We start from the raw sequence: 14,281 nt of genomic DNA, 5'->3' as shown, positions 1-14,281 counted from the left end.
AAGCACTTTGAATTGCCCTGTTTCTGAAATGTGCTATACAAATAATGCTGCCTTGCCTTAATAGAGGTTCAGTAGCTTGAACAGTAAACTAATACATATACTAAATTGGCTCTTAGAGATGCTAATGTCCCTTTCCCGTCATATAGGATAGGTAGTAGGCATGAGAAAGAGTCGTGTTTACGACCTGCTAGTATTCCTGTTTGGATAATTCAAAACGTGTAATCGCCGAGTTGGTCACGTGAGGGTGTTGACCATATAACACTGCATGCATTAAATGTGGGTTAAATTACATTAAACAATGGTCTTTTGGTCACTTTTTTCCCCGGCACTTCCATATTATGAGTCACCAAGTCTGAGATATTTTAGGCATTCAGAAAGAAAAAAAAAAAAGAGCTTCCCAGTCGTAATTACAACGTGGATGTTGAATTGAGCCCTATTTAAGTCAGAAACTGGTAGTTACGGTAAATCCCACACGATGAGAATGCAGCATGAGCGAATGAAACAGCTGAAGACTGACAGCAACAGTTCAGGGGTTTCTTGCAAACGGATAGGGTTCAGTCCCGTCTATTATACAGTATCTTTATGAAACAACACTTATTTGTCTATAGTGTTAATTCACATCCACTCAATTACAGGATGGGATGCTGGAAGACCATTTCTATAGTTAATATTTCAGCATCGCTTACTGAAATGAATGTTTCTCAGGACTATACAGTTCTAAATGAATGTTAAAGTCACCTCTGCATTTAAAGTTTTGTCCTCTGCTTGTTCCTCTACTTCATGTTTGGCTCTCCTTCACCCGTGAGTTTAGACCATTAGACATCCAGTATTCAGCTTTTATTTGAAGGAAATTACCATGGAAGAGAAAGTAGCAGCTCTCATTACAGACTGTGCTCTCTGCTGTGACTGAGACAGGAAGGACTATTAATAATTATAGTTTTAAGATCCCAAAGGGGACAGCCATGTTGTTAAACAATGCCGATGAGAGTGACTGTGTTCTCTTCCTGACTGTCTGCTGAGGGTTGTTACTGAGTCATCCAGGTAGTAGCACATCCAGACGTACTAAGTCATATGCAACTGCATTCCACTTGCAGTGGAAACAGTTAAAGGTGCCCTTATTGTAATTTCTAAATATACAGAGAGAAACGAAACTTGTCCTCTGCATTAAACCCATCCTATACATAGGAGAGCAGAGGAGCCGCAGTTGCCCAGGGACCAACTCCAGTTCTTTTTGCCAGTGCCTTTTGGTCAGGGGGCAGTGACAGGGGCACTAACCCAACATACATGTTTTTGGTGATTTGGTGACTTGTAGAATGTACTGTACGATGTTATGTGTTGAGTGGATATATAATTAGTTTGAAGGTGTGATTGTTTTATTTTCACCCCCAGGACAGTGCACTATGAGGGGGGAGCAGTGTCCAGTCATGCCAGGTCCCTGTGGAGGCTGGAGACGCTGCGGGTTGTGTAAGTACATCATACACATACTGTCCATACATACAAGAACCATGTGGATTCACAAAAATACACCAGCAGACATGCACCTCCACACTGTCAGATCACCACACACATACAATACACACAACCAGATTAGTTCTGTTTGTACAGATGTATTTTTGTGAATCTCATGAGGTTTTTGTCTTCTGTCAAGCTGCTAAGGATTCCTCACAGTGTAAAGAGTCTAGCATGGATTGATAGCGCTTACTGTACTGTGGGCAGCAGAGTGGTAGAGTACATGTTAAAAATATTACAACTTTTACTCACAGTGTGTGTGTGTGTGTGTGTGTGTCAATTGCCTTTAAATGGTTTCAATAGTTGCTAAGTAACAGCAGAATCAGGACCTGACAGTACGTTTTAGACATGGTTTCCAGGTTGGTAACCAGGCAGCAGCTCCTTGGTTGCCCAAGTTGACCGAATGATTGCCATATTTTAACCAATTAAGGTACATTTAGTGTGATGTATGGAGCATGGCAGGGTTTTGGAACTGACATACCTAAATGGAATCGAGCCAAGTAGAGGGAGAGAGAGCGAGAGACACACACACACACACACACACACACACACACACACACACACACACACACACACACACACACACTAGGGCTGCGCGATATTTTGTTTCATCGTCTACATTGCGATGTGCACATGTGCGATAGTCACGTTGCAGGACGTTTCGATGTTGACGTAAAACTTTTTTGCTGCTGGATAGAAAAGTAAACTTTCACGTTCTCCTTTTACATGAATGTTACCGACCGAGCCTTCCCCTTAAAGACAGGTGGCCATGTGGGCAACGTGTGTATGTGACGTAACGTTAGTCCGACGGGGTTTGTTATGGGAAGTGTAGTCTATATCCTTCACATTCCACTTCCGGGATTGCTCCGGTGCTGCAGAAAATTCCGCCGGATTCATGTATTTTCCGTTTCCTTCCTCTTTCTTTGTGTTGGAATTTTAAATTTGGTGGATTTCTGAGGACTATGGTTAACTGCTCCTCAGATCTCTGCAGGGTAAATCCAGACAGCTAGCTAGACTATCTGTCCAATCTGAGTTTTCTCTCACATGACTATTTTGCAGCGGCTCTGTGCGGAGTTTAGCGCTGCCAATGACGATTCTGATTGGTTTAAAGAAATGCCAATAAACCAGAGCATGTTTTCCTCCCATCCACGAATGGTAGGCAGACCCCTTCTTCAGCGCTCTTTGGAGGATGGTCTGGCAAAGTGAGACTATGGGAAGTAAGGCTCGCCCGTGTGTAGAAAAGTACCGGAAGCGGCAGCAGCCGCTGACACAGTGATGCTCATACTTTTCCATGGGTAGTGAAGCTACAGTGGTCCGTCTTTTATGTTCGCTGCAAAGAAGAACTAAATCACCTGATTAATGCAACGTTATTACGTTATTCTCCCGGCCATTTTTCACCGCAGAAAGCTGCTACCAGCCAGGCTAAAGCTAATGTAGTTAGCCTAAAGAAACAAGGCGTCTGTATTAACTAACGTTATGGTTCGGAGCCGCAAAACTGGAAACGTAACACTAATCTACAACAGAAGTCTGTGTCTGATATAACGTAATTTGCACTGATTTAAGTGTTCTTGGATACACAGAGTTTGTTGCTAGAGCGTGACATGCAGGCTCTGCATGCACAGCCAACCACCAATCACAATCAATCAATTTATCAAACAAACAAAGCAGGCCCGCTAGTCGACCACAACCTGAAATTTAGAGGAAGCAGCATGCATTATTAATATCATTGACTTTAGCCTGGATTGATAGTATTATATGAACACAATGGTGTCATGTCAGTCAACCAGTGTATTTAATTACCTAATGTCCCTCTCCAAAATCACTTCAGAAGAATAATCACAGCGCTTACTTGCTTTGGTGTTTGTAAAGCATTAATGTTCAACAAAGAATGGTTCACATAAGAAAAGTTCCTTTTCATTTTTATTTTTTATGTAGATGCAGTCTCCTACAAAATCACCCCGAGTAGTCGAGAATGATTTATTATTTCCAAATAGAGCTATTTATGTCATCTTGTAAAAGTTAGTCTTTTTTCATATTGCAATATATATCGCATTTTTCCAATATTGTGCAGGCCTCACACACACAGACACACACACACACACACACACACACACACACACACACACACACACACTCACACACTCATACACACATGCTAAAACAAGCTGAAGTCTGGCTACTTTGCTGCATCTGTGCTGTGAACATGTGACTTGACTGCACGGGACTGTGTGGTGGATTGAGGGAGCATCAGCGTTCAGGCTTCTAATTTAGCTTCTGCAGCATATTTTACATTCTGTTTATAATTAAATTAAATTTGATTTAATATCAATTAGTGCAGCTTTAAGGTAACTTGTATCAGTGCATACAGTATACATGTCATTTTTTTATATCGCCTACTTTAAACCCTGCCCTGCCTGATATTTACGGTTATATGTTTGTATTCAGGATTGTGTCTGACTGTGTTTGTGTCCAGGTGGAGTGGGAGTCATATCCGCTGGGGTCAGCCGTTCAGACTGAGACATGTCACCACAGGGAAGTATTTGAGTCTGATCGAAGACAAATCTCTTCTGCTGATGGACAAAGAGCATGCTGATGTCAAGTCTACAGCCTTCTGCTTCAGGTCATCCAAGGTACAGAGTCAACAACATCTGCAACACTGTGTGTGAAGGCCATGATGCATTATACCTTTGTTATTGAAGAAGATACTTCACAATGTCAAGTTCAACCAAACATATATTTTTGAAGGCGTTACAATATAAACATCATGGTTCTTTCTGTAACCATAATGAATGGAGATTGGCCATAATGTATTTATATCTCTGCTCATTGTCTGCCTATTTTACTCACTTTCAGACTTTCAGTATGGATGAAAAATAACTTCAATAATAACTTCATTTACAAAGCTTTTTTATTAACAACTTTACAAAGTGCTATAAAGAGTGAAACAACAAAGGGAAACACATTAAATGATGCGATAAGAGTGAAACAATTACAGTAAAACAACAGAGAACAGGTTTAAACAAATAGCGCAGATTTTCATCCTGGATCACCACTGAAAACTGTAAAAAAAAATCCACAAATTCCGTTTGGGTCTGGTCATGACCGAAAGAACGAGATCCCGGGTACAAGCGGCTGAAATGGGTTTCCTCAGGAGAGTGGCTGGCGTCTTCCTAAGAGATAGGGTGAGAAGCTCAGTCATCCGTGAGGAGCTCGGAGTAGAGAGGCTGTTCCTTTGCGTCGAAAGGAGCCATCTGGTAAGGATGCCCCCTGGGCGCCTCCCTAGGGAGGTGTTCCAGGCACGTCCAGCTGGGAAGAGGGCTCGGGGAAGACCCAGGACTGGGTGGAGAGAAAATGTCTCCACCCTGGCCTGGGAACGCCTCGGGATCCCCCAGTCAGAGCTGGCTAATGTGGCTCGGGAAAGGGAAGTTTGGGGTCCCTTGCTGGAGCTGCTGCCCCCGCGACCCGACCCCGGGTAAGAGGAGGAAGATGGATGGATTGATGGAATCTTAAATCATGAAATGATCCTTTAAAGCAGCCCTGTGCCTGTCATGCAACATTTAATCTGTATTAATTACAGGATTCAGTTTTTTTTTTTTTTCCCTCCTATCTCTCTCTTTTAGGAAAAATTGGACCCTGGTGTGAAGAAGGAGGTGGATGGGATGGGTGTTCCTGACATCAAGTATGGCGACTCTGTGTGTTACATCCAACATGTTGACACGTGCCTCTGGCTCACATACCAGACTGTTGATGCCAAGTGTGCACGCATGGGTGGAGTACAGAGAACGGTACCTTGCTGCATTAAACCATCTGCACCTTTTTTGCATGGTTTTATTATATATATATATATATATATATATATATATATATATATATATATACTCTTTTCTCTTAACTACAGTCTACGTTTGGCTTGCTATACCAAGGAACGGCAGCAGAAGTTAAGACGTTAACACGAGAGCTTATGACCCTTTGACATTTTAGTAGGGCTGGGCATCGTTCAAAATCTTTCGATCCGGTGCCAATTTCGATACCTCCGTTTTGATGCTGGTTCCTTAACGATACTTTTTTCGATACCATATGTTTTAAAACCCATTTCAACATCAACAAAAATACATTAAACACAAAACTTTATTAATTATTTGTGAATTGTGAATCAAAACAGTTATCAAAATTAAAAAATTCTGGTAACACTGCTCACTCAAAGTAACATTAATAACACTGGTTGTGCTTTTGGTTAGGGGTGCGCCAGTCAGATGCTCAGGATTGGTATCAATCCCAACTTTAAAAATTAACAAAAAAAGAGAAACCTTTTTGCCACAACATGAACATATTATAAATAATAAATAAATAAACAAATGACATTGTGTACAGGCTAATATTGAACTAACTAAAATGCTAAGGAATGTAAAGAACAAAGACTTTTTAGTGCAAACTGCATAATGACACAAACCTTTAACAATAAACTTGGTGACTGCCCTGTTGTCAACATTGAACTAATGGAGAACTAACTTAAGTGCAAAGGAATGTAATTGAATTGCCTTGTTGCTGAAAGGTGCTGTATAAATAGAGTTGCCTTGCCCTACAACCTCAGCCTGTCAGTCAGTCACCAGGGCAGAGAAACCACCGTTGTGCCTGCTTGTCTCAGAGGAAGTGTAAAACAACAGCACCGCGACTGCTTTCGGCTCTTAATTATACATTAATATCAGCTGTCTGCGTGAAGTTTTGATAAACTGTAACCACACTTGAAACCACTTTATCGGCATTGCCGTGACTCACTGTGACTTCAACAAAACTGCAGTTTGCTCGGGTTTACTCCGTCTGCACCTCTGTGTGTATGTGTGTTTGGGAGCGCCGCTCTCTGTCAATATGCAGAGAGGACAGAAACGCTTTTGGGACCGAAATTTGGCACCGAAAGAGAAATAATTTTTCGATACTCATAGGATAGGAGTATTTTCGGCTGGTGCCATAAAAGTATCGACGTTCGGTGCCCAGCACTACATTTTAGTAAACTCATCAGTGCTTGCAACAAGTCACTATGAAGCTTTGAGTGTGAACTTAATCTGCATCTGTGCTTGCAGTAAGTCACTATGAAGCATGGAGTGTTTTTATAAACAACCTATTATACCTGCTATATGGTAAAGAAATGGCACTTACCCAAACGTCTGAATGGAGCTAATTTCAGGAAGTTAAGGGAGGAAGACGGAACTGACAGTGAACCAGCCCACATCTGTTAAATGTAGAATTTTTTAATCATGCCAAAACTTCTTTGACATCACCACAGTGGTCCTAGGATACTCTTGGCCCACGTTTTGATTTCGCTCAATACAGCTCAGGTTTTACATAATAGTCTCATAAGTAACTATTTCAGTGTCTTATGAAATGCTGTAATTGGATTGATTCATTGTGATATTAAGAGTAGAGGTCTTCTCATTTCAGGCCATCATGCACCATGAGGGTCACATGGACGACGGGCTGACGCTGTCTCGGTCACAGCATGAGGAGAGTCGCACTGCCAGAGTCATCCGCAGTACTGTGTTTTTGTTCAACCTCTTCATCAGGTGGATTACACACTCATGCACACACACACACACACACACACACACACACACACACACACACACACACACACACACAATTCCCCTTGTATGTTAGCAAAGTTCTGTTCACTCAGTGGTTGTGTGGCGACAACATGACTGTACCTGAAGAAACAAACCTTTTGCAATTTCCTTCAAATGGTAGCGAAAATTAAGCTCAGGGGAAATACTGGCTGCTCTTGAGTGAACACGGGGCAAGACAATGATAGTAACTTAATTGAGAGTAAATACACTGCACTTTATGTACCCAGTGTATGTGAACCAGCAAGCATGCTGCATTCTGCTTATAATGCCCTTTAAGAGAGAACTGTGAAAATGTTGCAGGATCCTGCAGAGTAGCCTTGTCTGATTTATGTAAAGCAACAAGCAGCTGCTATCGCTGTGTGCAGCAAACATACTGCTGCCGTCAGGATATTGCAGAGTTAGCAACAAGTATGTTGCAATTGTAAGCCCTGTCAGGTATATGTGTCCTGTATACTAATGCAATGAACCACAGTAGATTCAACATCATCATATAAAAGACATGTAAATTAGGGATGTCCCAATCCGATTTTTTAAATATTGAATGTCTGCAGATACCGAGTCCCGATCAGATACTTGTATTTGCTGAGATAATAGAGCTGCACACCGTTTTTTTGTTGTTCAAAAACAACTAAGTAACTAAAATATGTCTTCAGCTTAATACATTTAACTTAGTGCAGCAAATTAGTCTTTTCTCTCAACACCAAAACAGTTCTCTTTAGGATCCCCGCAGACCCTCATCCATCCCTGGACAACGAAAACTACATTTAGTGGCGCCTCTTGCGCTTAATAGTCAATCTTTAATAAAACTAAACTTAGTGACGCCTCTTCCACTTAATTGATATTCTTATGTGTTTACCGATGTCGGCTCCTTGGAATAACAGCCTGTAAACTGGTTTCCTGGTGGAATCATGGAAGAAGTGTGGAGAATTGGAGTAATCCGCTTTTGTAAAAATCGGGTGACTAAGAAAGAACAAAGAAGGGACTTTTTAAATTGTTGCCAATGGCTGGCTACGAGACACTCTCTGAACAGACACTGGTGAGTGGCCACGCCCATCTTGGTTTGAAAGTGCCGGCATCCAGGCAGTCTGGAGGTGGGTTTGTGGAGCAGGGCGTGTGCGATTAAAGGCAGCCATCACTACAAGCGGATGTCAATGATCAGAGTAAGGTAATGGGGTAAATGCCGATCCCCGATCAGTTAAAACAATGCCAAAATCGGCTCTGATCCGATACTGTGATCGGGATCGGGACATCCCTAATGTAAATACTCAGCTTTGAGTAGCAGCATTTATTATGAGCAGAAGTTCTGCAAAACCCTCTAAATAAATATCTCTCCCAACACTGAGCTGCACTATCATCAAACTAGACATGTGACATGAGATTCACATCTCAATACAAACCAACATTACAGTTTGTCAATATACTGATCAGGCCCCATGCAGTCTCCATGGAGTACAATGTTGTAAAATATGTCATGTCAAGTGCCCAACCATGGACTTATAACTTATCAGACCACACATACTTCTGCATCTTACAACGCATTGCAAACTCTACAAAAAAAATCGGTCACAAAAAAGGTTCCCTTCTTAAAAGTCAAGTTTAAAAAATGACAAACATCCAAACAGAAGAACTCGCCTCAAATGAAGGACATTAAAAAGTACAATCTTTAAGTCATCATATAATGTGCAATAAAACATGAAATGGACCTATATCATGATCTATGACCTTTATAGATCCTAAACTAATTATTTTTTAATGAGGCGATAGGTTCATAATTTAGGTACTGTACCATTTCTTTCTATTACATGAAGACTTTTTTTGCTGAGTTTCCTAGATATCACCCTGTAACATTTTGTAATAAGTAAAGAATAAATCAACGTACAAAAAAGTGATTTTACCAGTGATGTTCATGCAAAAATGTCCCAATTGAAGATTTTTCTAGTGAGCAGATGTTCTGACATTTTCTTTAGAGTCAGATGAGTGAAGACACATGCAGTCACTCTTGTCATTTCTTTTCTAAGACAATATGAAAAGCTCTTAACAATTAATTAATTAACTAACAGGGTAGAGCCCATGTCTGTGCATTATAATATCTTAAACTCTGTTGGCACTCACTGCCAGTACAACGATGGTGTGTATGTGTGTTTGTGTGTGTGTTTTGTTAAGCAAGCTGCAGAGGAATATGAGGTGTGAGCCTCCACTCTCACAGTGCCTTCTGAGGAAGAATTCTAGAGAAAACATAACAGAAACACACAAAGTTAAAGGGATATTTCACCATTGGAAAGACGAATATATCTTTAAATTGGGTCACTTATGTTGTAAAAATGTGAAAAAAATATAGAAATTGTTGCCTTCTAGGCTGAGATAAGCCAGAAAATGTGTTTTTGGCTCATATGGATGAAAGAAACCAAATCCCAGAATGCACTTGCTTCGCTGCTTTAGACTCCACTCCCAGCCACGCCTACCGTTTACAGACAGACAGACAGACAGACAGTGAGGCAGCATTCAACTCAACTCAAGTGTGTTTTATTGTCATTTCAACCATATACACGTAACGTTTCACCGTGGCTCAAGTGGTGTTACACATTTCAAATATATAAAAACAACATTATATAAAAACGACATACGAAACAGGCTACATTTAGTGCACACACATTATAGGCTCCGTAAAGTTCAGCTAACACATACTAGCATTAGCGCTTGGTAGGCTGTAAACACCGAGTATAAACACAGCCGTGAATTTGCGTGGAATGTAGAATGGTCGGCATTTAACAGTTAGTTGGATAAAAGCACCCCATTTCTGCACCAGGCAGTCCGTGTTAACACAGCTCACCTCCACGAGTCTTACCCGGCGACAGAGCAGCAGGCCTGGTAGCTGGATAGTCCGGTAGAGCAATATTTCCACAACAACAAAAACACAGCAGTCTCTGAACTCGCGTTGGGAGTTTCGTTGAAGTTGGATGTAGTCCTGTTTGGTTGTCTAATGAGCGGACACTTGCAAGCAGGATTGATGGAACAGGTGGCCGGCTAGCGTTAGCTTTCCACCTAGCTAGGTTATACTCCAGCGCATTTCAACGCTGAGGACGTTCCCCCACGATTGCCTACTCCGGCCGCCGCTGCTGCCCACTCCGGCCACCGCTGCCCGCTGGTCAAACTAACCTGTATGGTGGGCCGCAGCAACCTCTTATTACGAACATTCATCTCTCCCCCGCCCCCCGAGGGCCGGTGGTCTACAGAATTTCCCAATAGATTTTCTTTGTCCCACTCCGCCGCAGATTCCTTCTGTAATAAAGTTTCCTGCATATTGTCCGATCTGTACCAATGTATCCCGGTGGTACACATGTGCGGTAGTTTGAATGCACATAATTGTTGTAAAAGTTTTCTGCTGAGACGTGTAAAGACGACATTCCAACCCCCTATGGGCGGGTTGAAAACATGCGGAAGTAGCTCCTACTACTGGCTGTAGTCCATTGCCTCTGGGCAAAAAATCTCTCCTCTCAGGGGGACATGAGGGAAATACTCATTCAAAAATACTACCGTGTTTCTACTGATACAAAGCTTAATGCTAAATCGGTGAAGTATCCCTTTAATAGCTGCAGTGGCAATTATTACTCATTGAAAAATATTTTATAAGATGCATTGTAGATATACTGAATCTATATTATTATAAAAACAAATTCTTTAGGAAAATCCACTCCCATCTTTTGGCCTATACTGTATACAAGCAATTTAAATTGATGTAAGGTGTGCATAACAATCAGCTCAACCTCATAAGCTTGTCACAACCAACAAACTCAGTCTGAACACAGTGAGAGCCAGCAGCCTGAACGCATCGTCATTCTGAACAAATACACACTGCAGAAATAAAATGTTATTTCAGCCAACTACACATAACATTGACTAAAAAGAGCAAATCCCAATGCACAAACATTTAAGGTATCCATCATCACAATCAGTAGTTGCAGCTTGTATCAGGTATAAACCACAGCAGTACAGCAGAAGTGATCAGAAGAGTAACGGTGAGAACTTAAGACATTGTAAAGACAGTGATTGACGTCCTCTACTCTGTATGATGCAGGGGTCTGGACACACTAAGGAAAAAGGGAAAGAGCTCCACTCTTGATCTACCAATAGATTCGGTCAGTTTGAGTCTGCAGGATCTCATTGGCTACTTTCAACCACCCGGAGAGCACCTAGAACATGAAGACAAGCAGAACCGACTGAGAGCTCTGAAGAATCGGCAGAACCTCTTTCAGGAAGAGGTAGAGAGAGAGAGAGAGAGAGAGAGAGAGAGAGAGAGAGTGTATGTGTGTGTGTGTGTGTGTGTGTGTGTGTGTGTGTGTGTGTGTGTGTGGTTACAGATTGATTTCTCAGGTAAAGCAATTAACTGTTCACCTATGATTTTGTCACTGGTTAGATGTAACTCAAAGCCATATCATTTCTTCCCCATGGCATTTTTTTCCCGCTGTTTTGTTGATAACCTCCATGTATAGTTCTTCAGTCATTTTAGTCAACATTTAAAATGTATCACACATTAACATGTTTAATTTTAAGTTCTTTGCAATTTTACCCTTCTTTTTACAGTGCTGTGTAATCATTTTATTTATTGGTCCCTCAGCAATGTTTTTTGTTAGCCATTGTTTTGCTCCTAGTTCTGTAATGTAACATTTGCATGATGGATGAGAGGACACCGTCAGCCAATGGTTGTTCCATTGTACTGTGACAATGCTACATCCTCAAGCATACACTTGACATAAACATGTAGTACGTGCCAACCTGCATCTCGCATAGGTTTTTTTCTGTAAAAATAGCTCCAATGTAAAATCAAAAGCATCTGCACGGTAGTTTCTGTCAAATCAGTTTTTTTGAGAGAAAACAATATGGGCTAATTTGAAGTTCACTTATGTGTCTTTCGTTGCCTTGACAAAGTATTCAAGACTGCAAATGTGTCAAGTGGAGCAGCCTATCTCTCTTTTACATGCAGCTGTGCCTTTACAGTGTTAACAGCTAAAGCCTACTGCCATTCACTGTCTATCTTTATTGTCCACTATATTTGATTCTAATTATCTTAATGTAGATGAATAAACCACTAAAACCAACAACCTCTGTGTCTGTAGGGAATGATCAGCCTGGTATTGGAATGTATTGATCGTCTTCACGTCTACAGCAGTGCAGCTCATTTTGCTGAGGCAGTAGGAAGGGAGGCAGGAAAGGCCTGGAGCTCCATCCTCAACTCCCTCTACCAACTACTGGGTACACACACACACACACATACACACACACGCACGCACGCGCACACACACACACACACACACACACACACACACACACACGCAAACACACACGCATACACACACACACACACACACACACACACACGCATACACACACACATGCAAACACACGCACAAACACACACACACACACACACACACACATACACATACACGCATACACACCCACACACACACACACGCATACATACACACACACAAACACACACACGCATACATACACACACACAAACACACACACACACACGCACACACACACACACACACACACACACACACACAGACACACACATACACACACACTCATTTATATTCATATTCTTCAAAGAGATGAATTGACTCAATGGAAAGATTAGGTTAAAATAAAATAGTAAGAGAAGTTGTGTCTACAGTATAGTGGTTTACTGTCCCATAAAAGCTTAAGTCATGTCTCCTCTTCTGTCTTGTCCCAGCTGCACTGATCCGAGGAAACAGGAAGAACTGTGCTCAGTTTTCTGGTTCATTGGACTGGCTGATTAGCAGACTGGAGCGACTGGAGGCCTCATCTGGTAGGTCAGCTTGTCTTTACAGAGTCACAATATACAATTGATCACTGATCACCATAAAGTAATAATGTTGGAATTAGGCCTGTAACTATTTCAAATTTTGCTGGACAATTAATTGTCTCAGAAATAATTGCCTCTTTTAGTGAAATAATATATATATATATATATAATATATAATAATAATTTTTTTTATTTATTTATTACTTTATCAAACAAATTAAAGTTGAAATGAATCCCAGGATATATCTTTTGTTATATATCACGGTTATGTGACCCAGATACAAAGGTTCACAGCCTACAAAGTAAACCAGCCCTGTTTATTATCATAAAACACTGTATTTTTTGCTTAAATGAACAAAAAACTGAAAATAGAACATTTATTTCTGTCAATAAAAATCAAAGCATTCATCATAAACAAAAAACAGAGCTTGTTTAATTTCTTTGGCTTTAGACGGCTACAGCCCAGGATGTTTGGAGTTGCTATGGCAACAAGTGACAGCTGCCGCTAGTCTAGCTTTAGCTAAACAGTCCAACCAATTATCACTTATATAATTACAATTTGGCACATCTACACAAAATCAACAGTTACCATCAACAGTCATAACCCATATGACCTTAGCAGAAGTTAGCAAACAAGTTTTCTTTCTTTACAGATTAGAAAAATAAGAGCTCAAATCCCCGTGGAACTACGTTAGCATAATAATGACAGCCATGTCCGCTACAGCGTCGTCATTTACGGTAACGTTACTAATTAAACAAAGCACCAGAGTAGATTAAACACCACAGACGGACTAACTACATTACTATAACACATATAAAGGTGCTTTGGTGGATTTTTAACGTTCGAAAGCCGACTGTACTTGCAACTGTGGGTGGGGCGTCCTCTGGTATGAATCCATAGTATCATAGGCTAGCTAATGTTAGCTAGGGTTACCGTTAGGTGACGCTAAGCTGGTATTGCAAATGCGTTTGATGGCTCTAAACAATAGTGTGACCAATCTCATTTAAAAAATGCTTTAATGTTTAATGCAGTTATACAAAATAGCCGCGATTATGTAATTTTTTTCCGGTTAGACAATTATTTAATAGTTGTTACAGGCCTAGTTGGAATCACACAGTGACATTTCTGTTTTCTCACAACACAACAGGTGAAATAACTCTGGTCATTGCTTTGGATATTTAAAAAAAACATTTATTGCAGAAAACGATGAGTTGATTAGTTTTATAATTCTGACGAAGAAGTTTAAAATATTCCAAGTTCATCAGCTGTGTAAACTGTATTTTTACAGAGTCACAGAAGTGCAGCGTTGTTAAGCCT

General features: G+C 40.8%; 1 protein-coding gene across 10 annotated transcripts in view; it reads left to right on the top strand.

The window, feature by feature from the left end:
* The window catches only part of ryr2a (ryanodine receptor 2a (cardiac)), a 239,497-nt gene that overhangs the window by 85,682 nt on the left and 139,534 nt on the right, over positions 1-14,281 (top strand). For all 10 annotated transcript variants that reach the window (XM_031323968.2, XM_031323970.2, XM_031323967.2 and 7 more), the window contains 7 exons: positions 1,390-1,464; positions 3,983-4,139; positions 5,130-5,294; positions 6,946-7,067; positions 11,203-11,386; positions 12,242-12,377; positions 12,871-12,966. In XM_031323968.2, the coding sequence (XP_031179828.1) occupies positions 1,390-1,464; positions 3,983-4,139; positions 5,130-5,294; positions 6,946-7,067; positions 11,203-11,386; positions 12,242-12,377; positions 12,871-12,966 (935 nt within the window). The remainder of the gene's footprint in view (positions 1-1,389; positions 1,465-3,982; positions 4,140-5,129; positions 5,295-6,945; positions 7,068-11,202; positions 11,387-12,241; positions 12,378-12,870; positions 12,967-14,281) is intronic.

The sequence above is a fragment of the Sander lucioperca genome, chromosome 22, assembly GCF_008315115.2.
Source record: "Sander lucioperca isolate FBNREF2018 chromosome 22, SLUC_FBN_1.2, whole genome shotgun sequence".
Lineage (NCBI taxonomy): Eukaryota > Metazoa > Chordata > Actinopteri > Perciformes > Percidae > Sander > Sander lucioperca.
This window is presented reverse-complemented; position numbering and strand designations above follow the sequence as displayed.